Here is a 26,792-nt window from a genome sequence, read left to right as displayed (position 1 = left end):
AAGATTTATGGTCGACATCATGCTTAAGATGAAAAAAAAATCTAATTGTTTGACGTTCATTGATTGCTGGCGGTTTCGTTGTCACCACAAATTGTTTTAATTGCGGGTGTGAATTTACTGGGATTTTACCAATATTTTAAAAATATGACTGGTGTCGTCGATGAAGCACAGGACAGAAAACCTGATTCTCCTGATACTGTTTCAAGGGTCTCCATGTAAACCTGTATTTTGTTCATGTTTTTAATATCAATATATTGAATCAATTTCTAATTATAATTACCATTTCTTTTATAAGTTTGTGTTCACTGACTGTTTCACAAAGAATTTAATTATTATTTGAAATAATGAAGAGAAAGAAGGATCTTGGTGATTGATATTGACAGATTTTATAAACAGACTCTCAAGGCCTGATCTTCTGATGGTACATTAAGATAGACACTTTTTACAAACTGTAATCTAATGACAATTATAAATTGAAAAAAAAAAAAAAAAATGTGAGGGAAAATAAAACAGGTCCTTGGTTGTTTCCAGAAGAGAACTGAGCCACCTGTCGATGTGCAGAAACTGTCTGAGCCACACATCTGTACAAACAGAGGTTACACGTACCTGTATGCCTGGTTGTTCCCAGAAGAGAGGAACCGAGCCTCGCGTCTGTATGTATGAGGAGATGTGCTCATCTAGAAATATCACCTACAAAACAAACATATGGAAGAATATCAGTCACAAATCATGGAAAATATCTTTTTTTTAAAGTAACAATTATACAAAATCTATTCCAAGAATATTTTGATTTTAAAATTCCAGTCTCAGTTTTCATTTCTCTAGTTTCCTCATAAAAATCTTTAATTTTCTTCATTTGCATGAAAGATAGTAGCGAAAATAACCAGTCTTCTGTTAAAAGACTGAAGATTTTATTGGCAGAACAGTGAGATAAGGAACTTTTTAGGTGCTTTAATTAGCCCATCCATCCTCTTTATCTTGAAAAGGTTGTGGTGCATTTATAGGGGTAAGTATGCTTATTAGGTCAAATACGGTAATGTGTTTAGGTATTGTATGCATCAGAATTGTTTTTCATAACTGAATTTACTATATTCCAATCACAGGAAAGATAATAAGACTTGTCCATGACTTCCACCATGTGTCTCTAAAAATTTTCATGAAAAGAGGGTTGATGACTCGATAGGGGGACTTGAAACGTTTTCATGCCATATCGGTTGTCAAGGCGGACGTTATAATGGCCTAACCTGTTCGGTTTCCACAAAATTAGCCACATGTCCATCATCATTGGCTCCACGGACGTTGAATCGGGTGCCAGCCCTCTCACAGCTAAGACGAGATATCAGGCATGCTTTAGCTTGACGGTGCGAGGCGTAAATCGTCCGTATCTCTACACCTCCACAAATAGCCTTGATTAGCCAATGTCCACACTCCACACCAAACCTTTGGAAGTGGACATGCAGCATGCGGTTCCTGGAACAGAAACATACATTTCCATGCCATATATAGAATGTAAAAAAAATTCTAGTAAAGGGAGACAACCAATTTTTGCTAATTTTATCTGAAGGATTTCTACTGAAATACGTTGCAATAGTTTCCGGAAGTTACACAAATTTTCATAATAAATGTACAACTGTTCCAATCTGATTAAAATCATCTGTTCATGGCTCCATTGACTTCGTACTTCGCCATTTTTGTTATGATTCCAAGAGACCAGTTGAAAGCAGTTATCTGATTGGTCAAAATTTAATGAGTATTTACAACTTGAAAGGTCACCTGGACGTGACCCTGATAGGGGCACATTCAGATGTTCAGGCGTAGTACGAAGTCAATGGAGCCGTGAACAGATGATTTTAATCAAATTGCAACTGTTCAGAATTATCTGTAAACTTGTTAATATTCTTTTTATTATTATCTATGAACCATGAATGGATCCCTCCCTTCCCCTGCCCCACTTCCTCAATGTCAGACCTACATATCTAACCGATCCCTCCCTTCCCCTGCCCCACTTCCTCAATGTCAGACCTACATATCTAACCGATCCCTCCCTTCCCCCGCCCCACTTCCTCAACGCCAGACCTACATATCTAACCAATAAGACAGACTCACCAGAAGAACCTGTTGTCCGTGCTATGGTCCTGTAGCTTCTTCTGAGCACACAGTGTCAGGTCCCAGGGAACTCCAGTCGATGACCACGCAAAGTAAAATGTTCCGGAGTTGAGAAGTTTCCGGACCTCTGCGACCCTGTCTTCGTCTCCTGGTCCATTCCGTAATGAAACACACTGCGTGGTGGTGATACGGAATATTTCAGAGTCCAGCAACTTTCCGACTGACAAACAGCCAGTTACCAAGACCAGGTATAATATGTTTTCTTCACCTAGAAATAATAATATGGGGTAAAAGTTGGAATTATTTTAAATAAAGACAACTCTGGATTTTATATTAATGCACTATTTTTTTCTATGAGACTTTAAGTGTTGAATATAATTTATTTAATCATTTGATTAAACTTTATCCATATTGTATAGATATCTTTTTATAGTTTTGATTGTTCACTTGCTGACTGGTTTGCATGTCCGTGCATTTGTTTGCATGGCACAGTTAGACCGGTTTGGCTAGACTTTCGGTCAAGCACAAGAGGGCAGGCTGGCCGGGTTAACTGTTAACGGTTAACAAATGCATGAGTATAGAATCTATTTGACGTGAAATCCAAGATGTGAGACAGTAGACATACCGGTAAATGTAAAAGATTGAAAGCTTGAGACAGTAGACATACCGGTAAACGTAAGAGATTGAAGGTGAAGAAAAGACAGAGAGTAAGAGGGACGAAATGACACATACAGAATTAGGGTGAGTGTTAGCTTAATAGCACGTTAAAGTTGTGATCAACACCAATGGTCAAACTGTAGGTATGTGAACAAATGTCACACTGATATACCTGATACGAAACTTTAATCACTGTGATACTAAAGAACTTGGAGAATAACAAGAAAAATATTTGGATTGGACATTATATCAATGTGTTATTATATTCTACCTTGTTTTCTGGCAGTCTGTGCATAGATGAATTAATATTGTGAGAAGTTAATGTAATATTTCTATGACAACTGCCATGAAGATATTCCTTAATCTTTATTAATTTGGGGAAAATAGTAGCTGAGTTTCAACATTAAAATTGATGTTTCTCTATCTACATGATACAGAGGCGGTGGATTATTTTTCCCTTCTGTATAATTAATTACACAAGTTATAATATAATGGTAAACCAAATTCAGGGCATGCTGCCATCATCGTCTTATGACATACATATGAACTACACAATTGATGTTTCTTGGTGGTAGTATGCTGCATAAAGTGATGATCTGATCGTATAGTTGGTGCTGATCTGGCTGCTGATCAACTTTTACTAGCCGGACCAATTCTTACCGATGTTAAGGTTGAGAACGCCCAAACAGCCGTAGGCATCGACAATTTTCACATATTGTCTTTTTATTGTCTCAGTTTCAGCAGCAGCTGACAAGAGAAAAAAAAATTTAATTAATAACAAATGCACACATTTTTATTCAAAAAATGTCATTTTAAGTAAAATATTAATACATGTAGCTAACTTGTATCCATTCAAAACTGTACCCAATCCAACCCATATTCATACATTCCAAGCCCAAATTCAACAAATTCATATCTAAGTGTCGCAGACTGTTATCCGAATTAAGGGTTCTATGTTTCATTGACTTAAAAAAAATGTCTTTTTCTAAGCAAATTTTCTGACAATTTTGCTGTATGGTGTTTTCTGTATGCAAGAATTTCTGACACATCTGCATACAGCAAGATCTTCAGAATATTCTGACTTGGTGTATTCATTGAAATTGGATAACTAAATGATTTTAAAATCTTTTAACTTAAATCAAAATAATGAAATATCATGATCAGTGGATTCAAGCGCTTCACAATTTATCAAGTTGACCTGATACAAGTAAATTTGGCAATTCCACTCATCTCAGCCTCAGAGTCAAGTGCCCCACTAAAGGAAGCCATGGGGAATAATCAATGCTAATGCTATTTAATATATAAAGTATATACACAGCAACAACCACCTGTTTTAATACGAACGGGAAGTCAGTACATTTTGTTAGAATTACTTGTTTAAGCTGTACAATTAGTTAGCCTAGTGGTACTCTGACCTTCAGTGGTTAACCTCAAATAGGACTCTGTTGTTTACAAACAGCTTGATGTGAGCATTCTCTCACTGATAATAAATCGATACCAGGTCTTCACATAGTCTTACTCCTTGGCTTATATGTCAGAGATATGTGATTACAACATGATCACTGGCTACCAAATCCCCAACAATGACAAGCTTATATCACATACATGATGCTAGTACGCAAGATGTTTTCACAATTGTGTACCAATGCAATTTATTTCGAAAAGTGAAGTCTGGTCCCCAAGTACGATATCCTTGAAGACAGATCTGTGTGCCGGGTAAATAAACCGACACATTTAGTAACAATATTCTTCTCCTTTTGACAGACTTACATAAAACAGCCAGCGCGCTCGATTCGAACATCAATGTGTCATCAATATTTCTATTTTCCAAGATAACACTGTATGGCGGTTCGAGCTTGTGGAAAATCCGGAAGTTCTTGGTCATCGCCATCTTGGATTTTATGTTAAACTATCAGAGTTATCTCCCTGTATGCATGGTTGATAATGAAACAAAGTTTACACTACGGCTATTTTGGTTTGTGGTGGATTTAGAAAAAGAAACAATCTATCATGATCTTATTAAACACACCTGATGATATATGTCTGTCTGTGACTTAAAACTTATTTAGGATTTTTAAAAGTGTGTTTTTTGTTTTTTGGTTTTTTTTTAATTTCTTATGCAAGTTAAAATTTAAATAGTATCAAGTGATCATGGACGACGGGGCACGTTTCTTGTCTATATGGAGTGTACTAAGTATTCCACCTGATGCTCTCTAGTATACAGTATGAGCGGGAATTGATATTCATAATGCTTGATGGACGGAATAAATCGAATCTCCGAATCTTTCAATGGGAAAGGCACGCTATTTCTACTTGATAAACAACATTGGTTTTATGGTATTTCAAGTCAGAAGTGAGATATCAGGGATCCAGAATCTATATATAATATTATAGTACCTGGAATTATATATATATATCCCATGAAGTTAATCATGGAGAAGAAAATTTGTCTTTATGGAACTCAGTTACAGGTTAAGTTCAATTCAAGAACCGACTTCTTGTACAGGTCCATAATTTAAGTGATTTCATTTTATTTAAAAAAACAAAAAGGTTTGTTGACATTTATTTGTTCATTTCATTTCAACAAACATGATAGCACAATTGGTGCAAAATGATTAGATAACAGGCAAGCCTATAAGTCTTATTCTGAGAATCCAGTGAATATATCAAATTTGAAGAAAATTGAAACCCGACACAATTACCTACTGATCATGTAATTAAATGTTGTAGACATTAACACCAGAAACATTTTTTCTGTTTAAACACACAATATCACTGTTTACATACAGTACCTGTATATAGTTACTGATAACTGAACACCCACACATTCATTCAATTAGCTGAAAAACACAAACACAAACAAACAAAAAACGTTTATCTGTTGCTTCTGTGTTTGTGATATAAATGTCTCACACATTCATTCAAATCAACAAGCTAACATTCAAACACCCAGAAAAAAAAATCGAACCCGGCCGCCTAGGTCTGGAAACCGACGATCCTGATGATCTACTCAATGATCTACAAGTGAGGTCACGCCCCGAAATGTATTAGTTATGTCAATCAAATAAAACGACCAATCAATTTCTATCGATTTCCCGCCAATCAGATTGCAGTAGTTGCTCATGCGCAAACATGCATTGTATGATGTGACTGTCGAAATCGAGACAAAGAACGGCAGCCATATTGAAAGTTTCACGCACCTGAAATTTAAAGGAAGAAAAAAAAGAGGTCAAAAGAAACTTCAGCGGGAACGGAGGTGACAACACGAAGGAAAATACCACAGAGGAAAAAAGGCACCATTTTCTCACATTTTTCATTTGAAATTGTTGAGTAATTTATTATCGTAGACTACACCATTTTGTTGCCCATTTCACTTTTCAATTATCAGAAAGCAGACTATTGGCATTAGCCGTTCAGAAACAAAGATGTAAGCGGTTATGCTTTTGTTTATTAGCTAGAACAGTTTCACAAGGTTCGCATCCCGTAAATACGGTGGCAATTTCCCTACGTCTTTCATCGCACAGGGGAGAAATTTCACCAATACCTTTGTACTTGTAAGTTATCCTTATAATCGCTGCCTTTCTTACGTAATATGAATGCATATCTTATCATCAAAACTGAACAGAATATGTCACTTTTTTGGCTGTTTTTTAAAGCATACGGAAACATTTTTGCTTTCCTGACACGAGATAGATTTCCAACGCCGAAAGTAACTGGACAGAAATGTATGTTGCTGTTGTTCATTTCACTCTTTTTCAGAATGTCGAGAACCGTGATTTAAGAAAGTAAGATAACCTTCGTTATGATAAGGCCATGTCGTAGTAATAGATATAAACATACAAAATTCCCATAGAGTTTCACAAACTTGTATCCCGTCAAAATCCATGCATGTCAAAGGGCCACACTGCCCTCCAATGACTGTAATACTCAATAGGGATGCGTGTCTTGTGATCAGACTTTATAGCAATAGTTCGTTTGTGATTGTTTAGAGAGAACGAGAAGAATAAAACGTATCTGACAAAATTGTTCTTGTTTTTCATTTTACATTAAAGCCTCTTCATCAATTCATCAATTGGAACAAAATTTAACATTAATTGATTATGAAACAGTTTGCATGAAGAATATTCCTTGCACAATAAATGTAATCATTTGTCATGTATATGTGTAAATTATTTATTAGATAACTTTTGCCTCTAGCGTTTCTGAAATTTCATTTCGGTAACCGTACTGGGAATGGAAATACTATACACATATCTCTACGGGATACAAGAGATAGTGTCATGTGTTTTTTCTAATCGAAGGAAATCGTCACGTTCGCGAGAAAAAATGCATTAATTCGGGGATATACCTGGACATATATAGAGATGTTCGTGATTTATGAAAACGGACGTCATCTACCGTGAAATAACAAATATTATATTTTGTCCATGATAACGGCTGGTTACAGTGGCTTATTTGTGCCATTTCGTCCTTCGTCTTTTCGACCCGAAAAGACGAAATTAAAATATTTTAATTCTCTTAAGCGGTTATGCTTTTGATTATTAACTTGAATCTGTTCCCCGTAAAAGTCCAACATCAGTAAATACATAAATACGGTGGTAAGTTCCCTACGTCTTTCATCGCACAGGGGGGGGGGATTTCACCAATTCTTGTAAGTGTTACTTCTAATTATCGACTGTCATTCTTACGTAATATAGGGATGCGATCAAAACTGTACAGGATATATCACCTTTTCGGCTGTTTTTTTTAAACACGGAAACATTTTGCTTTCCTGGCACGAGATAGATTTCCAACGCTGAAAGTAACGAAAATGTATGTTGCGGTTGTTCATTTCACTCTTTTTCAGAACGTCGAGAACCGTGATTTAAGAAAGTAAGATAACCTTCGTTATGACAAGGCCATGTCGTAGTAATAGATATAAACATACAAACTATTCCCATAGAGTTTCAAAAACTTGTATCCCGTCAAAATCCATGCATGTCAAAGGGCCACACTGCCCTCCAATGACTGTGATACTCAATAGGGATGCGTGTCTTGTGATAAGACTTTATAGCAATAGTTCGTTTGTGATTGTTTTGAGAGAACGAGAAGAATAAAACGTATCTGACAATATTATTCTTGTTTTTCATTTTACATTTAATGCCTCTTCATCAATTGGTACAAAATTTTACATTATGAAACAGTTTGCATGAAGAATATAAATGTAATCATTTGTCATGTATATGTGTAAATTATTTATAAGATAACTTTTGCCTCTAGCGTTTCTGAAATTTCATTTCGGTAACCGTACTGGGAATGGAAATACTATACACATATCTCTACGGGATACAAGAGATAGTGTCATGCGTTTTTTCTAATCGAAGGAAATCGTCACGTTCGCGAGAAAAAATGAATTAATTCGGGGATATACCTGGACATATATAGAGATGTTCGTGATTTATGAAAACGGACGTCATCTACCGTGAAATAACAAATTTAATATTTTGTCCATGATAACGGCTGGTTACAGTGGCTGATTTGTGCCATTTCGTCCTTTCGTCTTTTCGACCCGAAAAGACGAAATTAAAATATTTTAATTCTCTTAAGCGGTTATGCTTTTGATTATTAACTTGAATCTGTTCCCCGTAAAAGTCCAACATCAGTAAATACACAAATACGGTGGCAAGTTCCCTACGTCTTTCATCTCACAGGGAAGGAATTTCACCAATACTTGTAAGTGTTCCTTCTAATTATCGACTGTCATTCTTACGTAATATAGGGATGCGATCAAAACTGTACAGGATATGTCACTTTTTTGGCCGTTTTTTTTAAACACGGAAACATTTTACTTTCCTGGCACGAGATAGATTTCCAACGTTGAAAGTAACTTGACAGAAATGCATGTTGCTGTTGTTCATTTCACTCTTTTTTTCAGAATGTCGAGAACCGTGATTTAAGAAAGTAAGATAATCATCGTTAAGATAAGGCCATGTCGTAGTAATAGATATAAACATACAAACTATTCCCATAGAGTTTCACAAACTTGTATCCCGTCAAAATCCATGCATGTCAAAGGGCCACACTGCCCTCCAATGACTGTAATACTCAATAGGGATGCGTGTCTTGTGATCAGACTATATAGCAATAGTTTGTTTGTGATTGTTTGGACAGAACGAAAAGAATAAAACGTATCTGACAAAATTGTTCTTGTTTTTCATTTTTCAATAATTAATTTTCCATTGTTTGTACGCAGAATGTGGCTTTCTGATTGGTTGATTTTTTTTCATACCTCTATAAAAAAAAATCGAAAATGATGCGAAAAATGTGATGTAACAGTACGGCCATTGACGCTGCGTATTGATTTGTTAAAAAGAATCACTTATAAGAACAGTTAAATTGTACATACAACATGTTTCAATTTTAAAAATCAATTTCAAAAATTAATTTTAAGCTTTGATGTCAAATGGTTACGTCCGTCTGTCCGTCCGGATTCGCTTTCCACACGATGTCGGATTGTGATGAAACTTTCTTGGTAGACATATTACCTAAATCCCTTGCTCAAGTTTGATAATCGTCATTTCCGCGCATTTTTAATAAGGCTACTGTGACCACTGTGATCTTGACAGAATGAGAAGATTTTGATGAAACTTGCTGGGTAGACTCATTACCTAAGTCCCTAGCTCAAGTTCGATTATAGAATCATGTAATGGTTCTAAATGCTGTTTCATGTGTTTCATGTTTTTATGCATGTTGCCCACTTTAATCTCACGTGGTACAATATTTGCATTGGCGTGGGATCTTGACGACTATGTCCTTGTTGTTTTAAACATATTTTAGCATGCTTTCAATAATCTAAGCAAGATGTACACACGCATTTAAACTGTATGACACTTTCTAGCTACATACGACTGCCACATCATCTAATCAAAGGCATGCACCTATTCAAATCAGTAATGTTATATTTATATGTTAAAATATGCAAAAAGATAAAGTAGCTTCATTTATATTGCGTTAACTGTCTGATATCTTACGGTGACGGTGTGCAGTCGGGGGTACACTTTGTATTTTTTACCACAGTAAACTCGGTCACATCGAAAATCCACGTTTGAGCGATGACAATACTTTCCGACAGTTTTTCTTTTTTGAATAAAGACAACATTGGGTGGCCACGATTTTATTAATGGTTTGTTATGCTGTTCTTTGTAACTCGCAAATGCTGAATTCACTAATTACACTACATGTATTTCATCTTGGCTAACTATGTAGCTCACTTTTTCATACAGGAACGATTTGGTTAAATGTTCAGTACAAATAACAGGGTTGGAACGATTTGCAAGCATGTGCATCTCATTGCAATTAAGTTAAAATTATCAATGCACAACATCGTGATCCACATTTGATATATAAGTATATTTTTTGAAAAATTGATATCAGAATACCAGAAATAAAACCCAAGCTATTCACATCTACGCGCACGCTGGACGAGTGAATTATGATATTAATAGTGTTGATGGATATAAGAACATTTGATCAGATAAAATGCCGCATATCAGTGATGAATTGAAAAACGGGCAGTATATGTCAGAAAAAGACAATCTACATGAATAACCTTTGATAAAACGGTGTCAAAATTCAGTTACTCGTTTTGTGAATGAAGTATTATAAGAATGATAGGAATCCGGTACGTTTATCACTAAACGGTTCACCTGACATATCCAATTAAAGTTAGTCGAGGTGAGGTCACGTGCTATCTCGCCCCGCCTCACCTGTGATCGGATCTCGGAATAACAAGTCACTGTAGCCGGCGGCTTCATCAGCACTACACGGTAAGTACTATTTGTTTACCTAATTTATCAACAATGCAATTTAATTCTTACGTGTCAACAATATTTACAATGTTGGCAATCATTGTTGAATATTTATTCCGTATAAATTTACAGGTGAGTACATCGCGATCTTGTCGAGCTAGCAGCCGACGCATCACGCGCCCGGAAACTTGTTCAGTATCCTCCTAAGGCTCCCGTATACATTACGGTGTGTTATCACACAGCATGGTAACAGAACCGATAGCATCTGAAATTTTGCATGAAAGTTGTCGAGACAAATTGCAATTTTTGATTAAGATGTCGATTGTAAACGGCTGTAAGCGACGAAAAAAAATCGTGCACGTTTGTTTTAACCGTATCCGGTCAGGATGTGACAACGGTAATTAATAAACGTCCTTCAATCATAAACCGACCCATTGTATATGTGACTGTATCACACACCTCTGTATACTGACAGTAGACAGGTGACCCTCTGTATACTGACAGTAGACAGGTGACTGTATCACACACCTCTGTATACTGACAGTAGACAGGTGACTACCACACACCTCTGTATACTGACAGTAGACAGGTGACTGTATCACACACCTCTGTATACTGACAGTAGACAGGTGACTATCTCACACCTCTGTATACTGACAGTAGACAGGTGACTGTATCACACACCTCTGTATACTGACAGTAGACAGGTGACTATATCATACCTCTGTATACTGACAGTAGACAGGTGACTGTATCACACACCTCTGTATACTGACAGTAGACAGGTGACTGTATCACACACCTCTGTATACTGACAGTAGACAGGTGACTGTATCACACCTCTGTATACTGACAGTAGACAGGTGACTATCACACACCTCTGTATACTGACAGTAGACATGTGACTGTATCACACACCTCTGTATACTGGCAGTAGACAGGTGACTGTATCACACCTCTGTATACTGACAGTAGACATGTGACTGTATCACACACCTCTGTATACTGACAGTAGACAGGTGACTATCATACCTCTGTATACTGACAGTAGACATGTGACTGTAACACACACCTCTGTATACTGACAGTAGACAGGTGACTGTATCACACACCTCTGTATACTGACAGTAGACAGGTGACTATATCATACCTCTGTATACTGACAGTAGAAAGGTGACTGTATCATACCTCTGTATACTGACAGGTGACTATCTCACACCTCTGTATACTGACAGTAGACAGGTGACTGTATCACACACCTCTGTATACTGACAGTAGACAGGTGACTGTATCACACACCTCTGTATATTGACAGTAGACAGGTGACTGTATCACACCTCTGTATACTGACAGTAGACAGGTGACTGTAACACACACCTCTGTATACTGACAGTAGACAGGTGACTATATCATACCTCTGTATACTGAAAGCAGACAGGTGACTGTATCACACACCTCTGTATACTGACAGTAGACAGGTGACTATATCATACCTCTGTATACTGACAGTAGACAGGTGACTGTATCACACACCTCTGTATACTGACAGTAGACAGGTGACTGTAACACACCTCTGTATATTGACAGTAGACAGGTGACTGTAACACACACCTCTGTATATTGACAGTAGACAGGTGACTGTATCACACAACTCTGTATACTGACAGTAGACAGGTGACTGTATCACACCTCTGTATACTGACAGTAGACATGTGACTGTATCACACACCTCTGTATACTGACAGTAGACAGGTGACTGTATCACACAACTCTGTATACTGACAGTAGACAGGTGACTGTATCACACACCTCTGTATACTGACAGTAGACAGGTGACTGTATCACACACCTCTGTATACTGACAGTAGACAGGTGACTGTATCACACCTCTGTATACTGACAGTAGACAGGTGACTGTATCACACACCTCTGTATACTGACAGTAGACAGGTGACTGTATCACACACCTCTGTATACTGACAGTAGACAGGTGACTGTATCACACCTCTGTATACTGACAGTAGTCAGGTGACTGTATCATACCTCTGTATATTGACAGTAGACAGGTGACTGTATCACACACCTCTGTATATTGACAGTAGACAGGTGACTGTATCACACACCTATGTATACTGACAGTAGACAGGTGACTGTATCACACACCTCTGTATACTGACAGTAGACAGGTGACTGTATCACACACCTCTGTATACTGACAGTAGACAGGTGACTGTATCACACCTCTGTATACTGACAGTAGACAGGTGACTGTTTCGCACACCTCTGTATACTGACAGTAGACAGGTGACTGTATCACACACCTCTGTATACTGACAGTAGACAGGTGACTGTATCACACACCTCTGTATACTGACAGTAGACAGGTGACTGTATCACACACCTCTGTATACTGACAGTAGACAAGTGACTGTATCACACACCTCTGTATACTGACAGTAGACAGGTGACTATATCACACACCTCTGTATACTGACAGTAGACAGGTGACTGTATCACACAACTCTGTATACTGACAGTAGACAGGTGACTGTATCACACACCTATGTATACTGACAGTAGACAGGTGACTGTATCACACCTATGTATACTGACAGTAGACAGGTGACTGTATCACACACCTATGTATACTGACAGTAGACAGGTGACTGTATCACACACCTCTGTATACTTACAGTAGACAGGTGACTGTATCACACCTCTGTATACTGACAGTAGACAGGTGACTGTATCACACACCTATGTATACTGACAGTAGACAGGTGACTGTATCACACCTCTGTATACTGACAGTAGACAGGTGACTATATCATACCTCTGTATACTGACAGTAGACATGTGACTGTATCACACACCTCTGTATACTGACAGTAGACAGGTGACTGTATCACACACCTCTGTATACTTACAGTAGACAGGTGACTATATCATACCTCTGTATTCTGACAGTAGACATGTGACTGTATCACACCTCTGTATACTGACAGTAGACAAGTGTCTGTATCACACACCTCTGTATATTGACAGTAGACAGGTGACAGTCATATATGTGTATATCACCTTTTGAAATAGATAAATAAAAATATATAAAGGTGTGATTGAGCTTTTTTGATAGATATGATTGATAATGAAATAAATTGTTTTAGTTGTCCAATACTTTTTAAGCAGACTGAAAGTCGTTCAGTTTTGATATCTGAAGGTAATTCAGATCAGTTTAATTGCATTCACCAACAACAAGTTACAAAACATTGCAGGTTTTGAGTTGTTGACAAAGATGTTTGTACAGAGAGTAGATCATCTGTGAAAACTCTACGTCTAAATTACAAGTTGTTCTGCCACACCCACATCTTTCTATGATCAGACAGGCACCTTATATAGATGTACTTATATCACAGTATGATTACATAGACAGATACAGCTGATGTCTTATCACAAACTAAGATGTCCGACTGTCAACAGTTTGATAACAAGATTAGAAGGATGATTATGACACTATTGTAGCACCGTAAGTGTGTAAATATGACAGGACAAGGGGAATCTGTTTGTTATTTATACCAGATAAACTAACTAGTAAAAGTGGATATCATATAGGATACATAGTTCAGATCCTCATCCGGACCTTAGGTGGTTTAATGTAAAAATGGCCCAGTCTGGACCTTAGGTGGTTATATGTAAAAGTGGCCCAGTCTGTACCTTAGGTGGTTATATGTAAAAGTGGCCCAGTCTGGGCCTTAGGTGGTTATATGTAAAAGTGGCCCAGTCTGTACCTTAGGTGGTTATAAATAAAAGTGGCCCAGTCTGGACCTTAGGTGGTTACATGTAAAAGTGGCCCAGTCTGGACCTTAGGTAGTTATATGTAAAAGTGGACACATATAGGTCATGGTTCAGATCCTGGTCTTGCTTCATGGTTGATAATATTTTGTCTAGAAAATAACTTACTTGCTGTTTTAAACTCTCGTTGTAAAAACAATTAATGTAGCACTCATTCATAATTAAAAGTGCCATCACTAATCAGAGTTACATATAATGTAGCGGTGCTGGACTTGGCTGAAGGCTGGTGGTCAGGTAGTTGAAGTTGTTAGAGTGATCTTCTAGAGTTTAGAGGTCCAGGGTTTGAGTCCCTGTCTGGATGTTGTGCAAGCTTTTCTCCTAATACACCTTGCACCAACTAACTATATCAACAGAAAATGGTATAAGGTCTTGTGTGTGTCTTCAGTGTCAAAAACGTATTGAATGAAGGAACATACTGCAGAACTATAGACTCTGCTGAAGTAGTTAGATTGTCCATATAGAGCTGAGACATCCTGGGTTCAAGTCCAATTTGCATCAGTGTATCTTTCTTCTCCTATTAAAATCATGTGGCTAGCAATGGTTAGTTCTTTCAGGATAAAAGAGGTCCACGGGAGGTTCCAGGTTCAGGTCCTGTCATGTTGTTGTCATAGCAATGGTTTGTTCTTTCTAGAGTTGGGAGGTTACAGATTCAAATCCTAGTCTGTTTGTTGTCATAGCAATGGTTTGTTCTGTCTAGAGCTGGGAGGTTACAGGTTCGAATCCTAGTCTAGTTTTTGTCATAGCAAAGTTTGTTCTGTTTAGAGTTGGGAGGTTCCAGGTTCAAGTTCTAGTCTGGTTGGTGTCATAGCAATGGTTTGTTCTGTTTAGACTTGGGAGGTGATGGGTTCGAGTCCTGATCTGTTTGTTGTATCTTTCCTCTTCTATTATGATAATGCTGTTGTAGCACTGGTTATTTTGGAATGAAGAGTGTCCTGATTAACGAGAAGGACACATCAGGAGTGCTACACCTGTTAATGAGTTGTGGCCTAATTACACCAGTTGTTTATCTGTATCTTAAGATGACATTAATTCGTAGCCCATGTTGTGACTGAAATAACACCCATCATTCAAATCTAATGCCATAAAAAAATCACACATGATATAAGCACTTTCTTATTGTCATGCCTGAACAGGCTTGACAATTTGGTTCCTTGTTTTATGGGGGGATACCATGAAACCTTTGCTACCTTGATCAAGTATCAGTCGTGTTTTACCTCGGAGGTGAACCACACACATTACAAACACTGGATCCTAAAAATTATCAGTTTGGTCCTTTTGCATTGTATTATAATATGTTATAATAAGTATATATATCATATTAATCCTCAAAATAAGTCCTCTCCTTTACTTTAAAATATTACCATATTACTATATAAGCCCTCTCCTTTAGTGTGAAATATTACTGTATTTTTCCACAAATAAGCCCTCTCCTCTGGTGTGAAATATTACCATATTTATCCTCAAATAAGATCTCTCCTCTAGTTTAAAATATTACCATATTTATCCTCAAATAAGATCTCTCCTCTGGTGTGAAATATTACCATATTTATCCTCAAATAAGCCCTCTCCTCTAGTTTAAAATATTACCATATTTATCCTCAAATAAGCCCTCTCCTCTAGTTTAAAATATTACCATATTTATCCTCAAATAAGCCCTCTCCTCTGGTGTGAAATATTACCATATTTATCCTCAAATAAGATCTCTCCTCTAGTGTAAAATATTACCATATTTATCCTCAAATAAGCCCTCTCCTCTAGTTTAAAATATTACCATATTTATCCTCAAATAAGATCTCTCCTCTAGTTTAAAATATTACCATATTTATCCTCAAATAAGATCTCTCCTCTAGTTTAAAATATTACCATATTTATCCTCAAATAAGCCCTCTCCTCTAGTTTAAAATATTACCATATTTATCCTCAAATAAGATCTCTCCTCTAGTTTAAAATATTACCATATTTATCCTCAAATAAGATCTCTCCTCTAGTTTAAAATATTACCATATTTATCCTCAAATAAGCCCTCTCCTCTAGTTTAAAATATTACCATATTTATCCTCAAATAAGATCTCTCCTCTGGTGTGAAATATTACCATATTTATCCTCAAATAAGCCCTCTCCTCTAGTTTAAAATATTACCATATTTATCCTCAAATAAGCCCTCCTCTGGTGTGAAATATTACCGTATTTATCCTCAAATAAGATCTCTCCTCTAGTGAGAAATATTACCATACTTGCCAACTTTTTAAAATTCTCATGGGGGAGAAAGTGCGTGGGCGACATTTTTTTGACCGGAAAACACATTTCACGCGCGACACATTTAGCAAACAAAAACTAAGGGGAGATAATTTGCTATTGGAAAATAAATTCCTTGCATGAACACTTAAGCTTCCTTCCCTCACTGAAAAAAAGGTGGGAAAAAACTTATTTCAAGCTTGGCCAATGATCTTTTTTATTCAAGTTTGGAAAGATAATTCTTTAAGCAACAAGTTACAAGAAAGAAAAAAAAACTGCAAAATTACATCATTTTTAATTATTTCTGGAAATGATTTAACTCACTGTTCACTCTAAATAAAAGTATTTACTTAGATATGTTATGAAAATTATGTTGTAAGATAGATGTCAGTCAATTAAATGCAAATTATCACAATGATATCGCTTTCTATCAAGCTTTCTCTCCAGCAGTAAACTTTAAAAGAAAATACCTAAACTGTCACGATAAATATCTAGAGTACAATATAATATCTGAATGAAATTTCAAATGTTTCCTTTGGATTACAACAAAGACAATAATACAAAAAATAAAATAAAAAGGGCTGTACCAGCCGTTGTAATCACTATATAGGCTTACAACTCAGTACTTTGTAGGTGGGGACTGATACTTAAATTCAAAGTTTTAACATGACAGTATTTAGTTTAAGAAAGTGAGTATTTGTGGACATGTTTTTGTCTTTCAAAATGTGAATTGGGAAAGTTTCTGCCAAAATAAGTCTCTGCTAATTGACACGAAGTATGCTGATGCTACAGTGATTGAAACGACGTTACCTACCGGCAACCAGGCCTTCGGCCTATATGGTCGTTATTGTGAATTTATTTCCTTGTGCTAATTATCTAAAGATCAGCCAATGTTTAAATGTAGTTAACATTTCAATAAGTAATCTGTCAAATTTGATACTCCGTTGATAACATTGCCAGTGTTGTTTTCACTTTTTCTGTCCGAGATATACTGTCAAGTAGAGGTCGTTTATGCGCTTGACATCAAAGGCAGTATACGAAGCCATTTACAAGCGTTTAATCAACCATGACTGACCTGCTACAAAACCTTCACCACGCGTCCTCAGCTTAATTGGTTTTAATTAATTGTTTATTTATCGGGGTATTGTCACCCCTTGCAGCCAGTGAAGTGTCAGAATTTCGTTACGGTCTGTGAGCAGGTCTCTGAGGTCAGTTAACTGACCAATGCCCCACACATATGCCTTTCACCAGCCAGCAAGCGTTACCTGTCATAGGCCTAAGTGAATCTAACAAGATGAATAGGGGCTCCATACGGGGTTATCAAGACATATTCTCCAAAATCGGGAGAATACACTATGTTTTATCTATACGATCGGGAGACGGGGCAGGGTGTCTGGAATCGGGAAATTCCCGACTAAATCGGGAAAGTTGGCAAGTATGTATTACTGTATTTATCCTCAAATAAGATCTCTCCTCTAGTGTGAAATATTACTGTATTTATCCTCAAAATGAGCCCTCCTCTAGTTTAAAATATTACTGTATTTATCCTCAAAATAAGCCCTCTCCTCTAGTGTAAAAGTTTTACCAAACTTGTCCTCTAAGCCCCCAGTTTAGTTTAAAGCTATTAATAGTACTACGGAGGACTTATTTGTGAACCATTTTTAACTTCCATGTTTTTAATTTGATAATTTTGCAAATTTGAAGAAAGGGGGTGTATTTGTAGATAAAACAGTATATATTTGGTGAGTTAAAGAAATCATTCAATATTCAAATTTTCTGAATTGGTCAAATTATACCTATAGGTGGTGCTATTATCTTGTCCATATGTTGGACTTAATAGGATACATGGATAATTACCTTTCTTTTGATTTATCCCAAGAAAAATGTCACCTTAATTTTGGATGGAATTTGAGAGCAATTGTGCAGAATCAAAGATATGTTCCATGTAGTTGCTATGAGCCACAATGACCGAGACATCTCCAATATACATAGCCAGGAGTCGGTGTTAGGGGGCCATCAACAATCCTGGCTTATGATTTTAATACACAACCTCTTTATATAGTTATGGTGATTTATTGATGGTCAGTCAAGGTATTCCAAAGTGGACAACAGTTTTTTTCTGCCTGATAAATGAAACACCTGTAATGTAATGATAGGTGAATTTGTTTGTGACACAGGTCGTAAGTTGTCCTGTCAGAGGTCCTGGGGAGACAATACCTGTTCGCTATAGGTATGTATACCTGTTCATAAACACAGGTATGAAAGTGTATATACATGATAGTAACTTGGACATCGTCAGCAGGGATATTGTGTGTCATGTACCTTTCTGGAAATTTTGTGTGTTGGACATTGTCAGGTAAGGAGTTCTATAATTATGTTCCTTTTCTGGAAATTTTATGTATTGGACATTGTAAGGTAAGGAGTTCTCTAATTATACTCCTTTTCTGGAAATTTTGTGTATCGGACATAGTCGGGTACAAATTCTATAATTATGTTCCTTTTCTGGAAATTTTATGTATTGGACATTGTAAGGTAAGGAGTTCTCTAATTATACTCCTTTTCTGGAAATTTTGTGTATCGGACATAGTCGGGTACAAATTCTTTAATTATGTTCCTTTTCTGGAAATTTTATGCACCAGACTTTGCCACATAGGAAATTCTTTTGTGATGGATATTTCTGAAATTGGATTTTTTTCTGCATATAGAGCTAGATTTGCTCTTTATTTTGCATGTGTATTTTACATATTTTAATTAGTTTTTCTTCTGGTATGTCGGAATTCTTGTCAATTCTAAAATATTCCTGTCATGTGAAGTATGAAGGATGTTTTACATGTATCAAATGTAAAATTGTTTTCTTCCTTAAATAGAATAATGTGGTTAGCTTTGTATCTATACATCCTTACGAAACTTGCTTTTGATATACAGAAAAAGAACAAAAAGTCACAGAATTTATATTTTATCAAAATTGGGATTACATACTTCAAAATATTACGTTTATGCAGGGAGTTGTCAGCTATTTGATGTGACAGAGTTTTACTGACGGAGGGAAATTCTGTAAAAGTTGATAAAAAAACTATCACTAGTATCTCATAGATCTAGAATTAGGAGTGGCTTTGAAAATGTCCTCCTAAATACTTTCTTTGCATATTTTACAACTTCCGATGTTTTTTACATCAGACTAGAATTTCCTGTGACAGTTTATTTAACATTCCTTGTGGTATATAACAGTACTTCATAATCATATACCCTATAGCTATATACTTCCTTAAAAACAAGATTTTTAACGAGATGGGTCTTATGCAAGATAAAAATCAGTTTGGAGTTTTCAGATAATCAAAACTGTTATCAGATTGTCACATTCTTGATCAAGTTTCTTCAAATTAGAAATTTTCATTAAAAAAAAATTTAAATGGATGAAAATGATAAAATTTGTTAGTAAATATTTATGAGTTTGTTTTGTTGGCTGACTGTGTTGACAATTGTGTTGATCAGCAGCTGTTTGTAAATAAAGATCCTGAAATGTTCTACCTTGTAACTTGTTACCACATACAATCCTTTAAAGGTATAATTTTACAGATAGATATAAAATATTCAGATTACCCGACAAAGTTACAATTGATAAGAACAGATTCACCTGTTGGTATGAATTCCTCGGGTATTGTGTGAATTATATAAAAGTTATTATGATATAGGCGTATGTTAGTCCGTCCATTTAGGAGAGATTTGCTAAATGTATTCAGGTGTTAAAGCAGGTAATGCTTGTTAATTTCACAGGTATTTCAAGTATTGCATGATTTTCCAGAAGATCACAGGACGATTATTCAGATACAGTGATGAGATAGTGTGAAAGTTTTCAATCATTTTGTGTTTCTGTCAAGTAGTCAAGAAAAATTTGAAAAATGTGGTTGTGCATTCCAAATATTTTTGTAAAAAATATGTGAAAAATAACCCCTTAGTTTGTGGTTAACATTGAGAATTAGCACCAGAAGTTTGACTAGCCAAGTAAAATTTATCTTGATGTTTTCTCCTTGACATATTATTGAGACAATTCTGATAAGGAAGAAGGTTTTTATTATTTAAAGGTTAGGGGTTACGTTAATAAATATCAAAGCCATATCGCATCGCAAGAGAAACAGTAATACTGATATGCAAATCTATTGATTTTAATGAGTTTTTCAAACGTATGTAGGTCAAGGTGACAAATCTTCACTAGACCATGTATACACAGTGGTATAATTTCCACCAGGTGAGCACACTATAGCAATGTTAATTTCATCTTACAATAAGTCATTTATTTATGTCAGTATGACTTTTAGTATGACTGTATCATCAAGGTGTGGCAATTGTAAAGATTCACCTATCAATGCATTGACATCATTTTCCAATTGTACACAGCATTTATCCCACAATAAGCCTATACCTGTTAATAAGCCCACCCTTATCACTCATAGTCCAATTTTACCACAATAAGCCCATGCCTGGTAATAAGCCCACCCTTATCTCTCATAGTCCAGTCTCCACAATAAGCCCATGCCTGGTAATATGCCCCACAATAAGCCCATGCCTGGTAATAAGCCCACCCTTATCTCTCATAGTCCAGTCTACCACAATAAGCCCATGCCTGGTAATATGCCCCACAATAAGCCCATGCCTGGTAATAAGCCCACCATTATCTCTCATAGTTCAGTCTCCACAATAAGCCCATGCCTGGTAATAAGCCCACCATTATCTCTCATAGTTCAGTCTCCACAATAAGCCCATGCCTGGTAATAAGCCCACTATTATCTCTCATAGTTCAGTCTCCACAATAAGCCCATGCCTGGTAATAAGCCCCACAATAAGTCCATGCCTGGTAATATGCCCCACAATAGGTCCATGCCTGGTAATAAGCCCACCATTATCTCTCATAGTTCAGTCTCCACAATAATCCCATGCCTGGTAATAAGCCCACCATTATCTCTCATAGTTCAGTCTCCACAATAATCCCATGCCTGGTAATAAGCCCACCATTATCTCTCATAGTTCAGTCTCCACAATAATCCCATGCCTGGTAATAAGCCCACCATTATCTCTCATAGTTCAGTCTCCACAATAATCCCATGCCTGGTAATAAGCCCACTATTATCTCTCATAGTTCAGTCTCCACAATAAGTCCATGCCTGGTAATAAGCCCATCCTTATCTCTCATAGTTCAGTCTCCACAATAAGTCCATGCCTGATAATAAGCCCACCCTTATCTCTTATAGTCCAGTCTACCACAATAAGCCCATGCCTGGTAATATGCTCCACAATAAGCCCATGCCTGGTAATGAGCCCACCATTATCTCTCCCAGTCCAGTCTACCACAATAAGCCCATGCCTGGTAATATGCCCCACAATAAGCCCATGCCTGGTAATAAGCCCACCCTTATCTCTCATAGTTCAGTCTCCACAATAAGTCCATGCCTGGTAATATGCCCCACAATAAGTCCATGCCTGGTAATATGCCCCACATTAAGTCCATGCCTGGTAATATGCCCCACAATAAGTCCATGCCTGGTAATATGCCCCACAATAGGTCCATGCCTGGTAATAAGCCCCACAATAAGTCCATGTCTGGTAATAAGCCCACCATTATCACTTATAGTCCAGTCTCCCACAATTAGTCCATGCATGGTAATAAGCCCACCTTTATCATTCACATTTTAGTCTCCCATAATAAATCCATACCTGGTAATAAGTTCTGCATAAATACCAGCAAATGCTGTTTCATAGACTTCTGCAATAATATCATCCTCTACTTAGGGTCAAAGTTACTTATTATAGAATAAGTATGATGATATGTTGTATCAGGAGGTATTTTGATCAGTTGCAATTTGTTATTATCAATATTGTTTACTTTAATACTGTGTGAGTCAATGCCTGCTTGAATTATGTATACATTTTCATAAGATTTCAATTAAACAAAAATGTTTTGATATTATTAAGTAAATAAAAATTAATATAATTGGCTTCAAGGTTAAATACAAGCCTGTGTTCAATAACATTGGTGATTTTACTGCTAAGTCCCAAGACGTATATCTAAATACTCTAGCTTACATATACTACATGTATACACTCCCCGATCTCCTGATTTGAAATGCCAGATTAAAATTAACGAAGGATTTCAATTTCATTGTAAAAGAGCCACTTAAACATAGGCACGTCTACATTTTGTGGGATTATAGGTTTACTGATCTGAAATACATTTCACAGACGACCCCATATACATCGTTAAATTTCATCTCTGGATAAAAGCGTGGATACTTGTAGTGTGTTATACAATGGTGTGAACCTCATCATTAAAGTGTAAGGTAAGTTCATCGCCGACCGAATGGATTGGAAATTTTATCTTTCTACACCTACTTTCTATACTCTGGAGTGGAATTTCAAAAACGATACTCTGCTATTATTTGTCTGTTAAGCATAATCAAAATGATTTGACAATAGGCTGAAAAAGTGCATTTAGCGAGTGGTTGAAATAAGGTTTTGAGGAAACTAAACTGCTTTGTGATGGACCGCCTATCAAGGCAAATATAGGGTACTTGGGAAAGCTTCGCTACTGAAACAGGTGTGAGGGCTCATTACCCTACAGGTAAATTATCAGGTATAGATGGATTTTAAGCATTGTTAGCTGTTTGGCAGCTTGAAAGGTAAATTTCCTATTGTAATTTTTTCTCTCTATTATAATTTGACCTTGTGACAAGATTCTATTTTATAATTTCCATACAATATTCCAATCAAACCTCATATTTAATAACAGAAAGGAAGTAGAATTTAAAGCTGTTTTAATCTCCCTTGTGTTCTGTCATTAACCTTTAATTCACTGGTATTAAAATGCCGAGTTAACAGGACAAATAAACTGTTCAGGATCTCATGGCCGTGATAGCTTTTAAAGCTTTTCTTTTGAAGATTAGAACAGAAGTTACACGGTTAAGTGCCTTTGGTGTGACAGTAACAGATCTCGATGTACATTTGGTAATTTTAGATCATGTGATCATCGGCACCAAAATGGACACCTTGGAATTCATATGCTTCAATGTTCAAAACATTTCATTGTTATTGTTTTCGTGACTAAGGTTACATTAGCTGAACATCATTTAAAATCGAAGAGTTTTGAAGTGTTAAGTATTTCCAAGGATTTGTTTTCTTTGATATTAACTTGGCAACTAACAATTACTTGGGTCTGTAAAGGAGTTTGGATACACAACCATTATGGAGGATGAAGGTCATGTGGTACTATAATGACAAACATCACATATAAGTGTTGATGTTTATTGTTAATGGTAAGGGGTCTAGGTATTCTCAGTACAGTACAAACACATGGTACTGATGGTACCATTACTATAGTTTAGGTCAAACATCTGGTTTATACAGGATTCCAGATTAGACAGGGGTTAGTTTGTATGGCCTGGTTTATACAGGTCTCCAGATTAGACAGGAGTTAGTTTGTATGGCCTGGTTTATACAGGATTCCAGATTAGACAGGAGTTAGTTTGTATGGCCTGGTTTATACAGGTCTCCAGATTAGGCAGGAGTTAGTTTGTATGGCCTGGTTTATACAGGATTCCAGATTAGACAGGGGTTAGTTTGTATGGCCTGGTTTATACAGGATTCCAGATTAGACAGGGGTTAGTTTGTATGGCCTGGTTTATACAGGATTCCAGATTAGACAGGGGTTAGTTTGTATGGCCTGGTTTATACAGGATTCCAGATTAGACAGGGAGTTAGTTTGTATGGCCTTGGTTTTATAACAGGATCTCCAGATTAGACAGGAGTTAGTTTGTATGGCCTGGTTTATACAGGATTCCAGATTAGACAGGAGTTAGTTTGTATGGCCTGGTTTATACAGGTCTCCAGATTAGGCAGGAGTTAGTTTGTATGGCCTGGTTTATACAGGATTCCAGATTAGACAGGGTTAGTTTGTATGGCCTGGTTTATACAGGATTCCAGATTAGACAGGGGTTAGTTTGTATGGCCTGGTTTATACAGGTCTCCAGATTAGACAGGGGTTAGTTTGTATGGCCTGGTTTATACAGGATTCCAGATTAGACAGGAGTTAGTTTGTATGGCCTGGTTTATACAGGTCTCCAGATTAGACAGGAGTTAGTTTGTATGGCCTGGTTTATACAGGATTCCAGATTAGACAGGGGTTAGTTTGTATGGCCTGGTTTATAAAGGACTCCAGATTAGACAGGGGCTATAGTTTGCATGGTCTGTATAATAATCTGCCAATATTTGTGAAAATGGTTTCAGGATCAAGCTGTTGAATGGACTAAACCTACACCAAGTGATGTTACACTAATCCAGTATAATGGAGACATCATCCGTTTGGTCCGCTCAGAAGTGGTACCATTTGGTACCGAATATGACAGACAGGTTTAGGATGAATCTATGAAATCTTGGTACAGATCTCTGTCACACACGAAGGTTGTTGAGGTGAAGATACATTGTGTCTCTGTAATGTTAATTTGACACACAGGTGTAAGTTTTCAGGTATCCTGATAGGTATGGAGATTCAGCTGTGTCAACATGTGGTCTTAATCTAACCCATACCTTACAGACTGTTTATATAGGTTATGATATAGACTAGGAAATAGGATAGAAGTTTATAATCTCCCAAAATCTGAATGAAGATGATAACTTCTGATCTCTGTAGGTCAAAGGTCACCACAGGTTAAGTGGCATATACGATATGATGAATGTCATCTACATAATTCATTGGTGCACGTCTTGTGTGGGACGACTGATGTTATAAATAGCAGCCGTCACATACAAATATCAATGTGTGGTTGTTTTAATGCAAATTGATAAAAAATATAAGTTGTCATACAACTACCTAAGGTAAATCAAACACATAATAGTTGTCACACTAAATAAAAAAAAACATCAGTTGTCATACAACTAAATGAAAAAGATAAAATGGTCATATTAAATTTAAAAAAATCAGTTGTCATAAAAATAAACCAAACTGATATGTTAGTTAATTTTGTCATACTTAGAAAAATATATATATTATAGCTGTCTTACATTAATGAAAAAAGAATTGTTGCGTGTCACTTGCTTCTTGTAACAAAGCCATTAGTTTTCAAACAACTTAATGATAAAGATAGTTCCTATACACTAAATGAAAAAGATATTTCTTTTGCAGAATTTGCATTTAAGCCATCCACTTCGGTATGGAGCATGATAACACCGCTATTTTCAGGAAGTCTTTTTAAACTATGCAGAGCTCTATTTCATCAGAAAAGGACCCTATTTGAAAGTTTTTGAACTAATTTTAATTGTATTTTAATGACTACACCTTGATGATGTCTCATCACCTGTAAATTGACATTGTTTGATGCTCATAAGAGGTATTAACATTTTGTTTAATGTTGGGGCAGACTATAGAACCAAATCCTCAGTATTAATTAGTGGGATGTCCTGTAAAATTCCTTGAGAGTCTCCAGCCTGATATTTTTGCTTGGAGATAGTTTGATTTATTAAGCTTTAAAAAAATAAAACCATTTTATATATCAGATGCTGCATTCTGATAATGGAGAGAGAGTGAATGTGATTTTATAATTTTCTTGGGATTATTTATCTTTATGATTTTTGTTATCTATATGGAAAGCGGTCATCTTGGTTTTGTGGCTATACATTAAGGTCAATCTTGATAAAACCTGAACAATTTTATCTGCAGGAACGTTAAATTACAGCAGAAAGTTTTTAATCTTTGATAAAAATATCACTTTTAAACATCCATTAGACAACCATTCATCACAAGCACCTGGTTTCTATATCATATGGAAAGATAAACACAAGCATCTACCATGAAATTTGTTAAAATTATCAAAGTTTACACTCATATATATGTACAGTATTTCATCTTATAAAAGTGATAGGGGCTAAACAGCTTGACAAATTTGAAGAAACTTCTCATAAGGCAGTTATATTAAAGATATGTTTTTGTAGTCACATAGTAAAGATTATTAGCGACAGAAGTTCTCTGGGCAGAAATGGGTTGTTTTGCATCACTTGAAATATTTATTTGGACAAATACAGTAAGATATGTGTATTGAAATCCCCTGCATTTGTATAAAGTAAAATTTGGCATCAAAGCTTTTGTTGAAAAACTTATCAGATGACAGGGAGTTT

The 26,792-nt window shown here is 36.3% G+C and overlaps 2 protein-coding genes across 4 annotated transcripts in view; one reads left to right on the top strand and one right to left on the bottom strand.

Moving 5' to 3' along the window:
- The window catches only part of LOC117335615 (synaptojanin-1-like), a 35,464-nt gene extending 30,810 nt beyond the window's left edge, over positions 1-4,654 (bottom strand). The window contains exons 1-5 of the mRNA XM_033895735.1: positions 4,534-4,654; positions 3,424-3,510; positions 2,107-2,374; positions 1,245-1,470; positions 607-690 (exon numbers count right to left, since the gene is read on the bottom strand). Of these exons, the coding sequence (XP_033751626.1) occupies positions 607-690; positions 1,245-1,470; positions 2,107-2,374; positions 3,424-3,510; positions 4,534-4,654 (786 nt within the window). The remainder of the gene's footprint in view (positions 1-606; positions 691-1,244; positions 1,471-2,106; positions 2,375-3,423; positions 3,511-4,533) is intronic.
- A 5,857-nt stretch (positions 4,655-10,511) lies between these two features.
- The window catches only part of LOC117335598 (trichohyalin-like), a 99,353-nt gene continuing 83,072 nt past the window's right edge, over positions 10,512-26,792 (top strand). Inside the window, exon 1 of one of the 3 annotated variants that reach the window (XM_033895704.1) lies at positions 10,512-10,568. The gene's annotated coding sequence lies outside the window, so the exon portion shown is untranslated. The remainder of the gene's footprint in view (positions 10,569-26,792) is intronic. The other 2 variants (XM_033895719.1, XM_033895722.1) reach the window with 2 other exon arrangements.

Source organism: Pecten maximus, chromosome 10 (genome assembly GCF_902652985.1).
Source record: "Pecten maximus chromosome 10, xPecMax1.1, whole genome shotgun sequence".
NCBI lineage: Eukaryota > Metazoa > Mollusca > Bivalvia > Pectinida > Pectinidae > Pecten > Pecten maximus.
The sequence above is the reverse complement of the archived record's forward strand: the minus strand, read 5'-3'. Positions and strand labels throughout refer to the sequence as shown.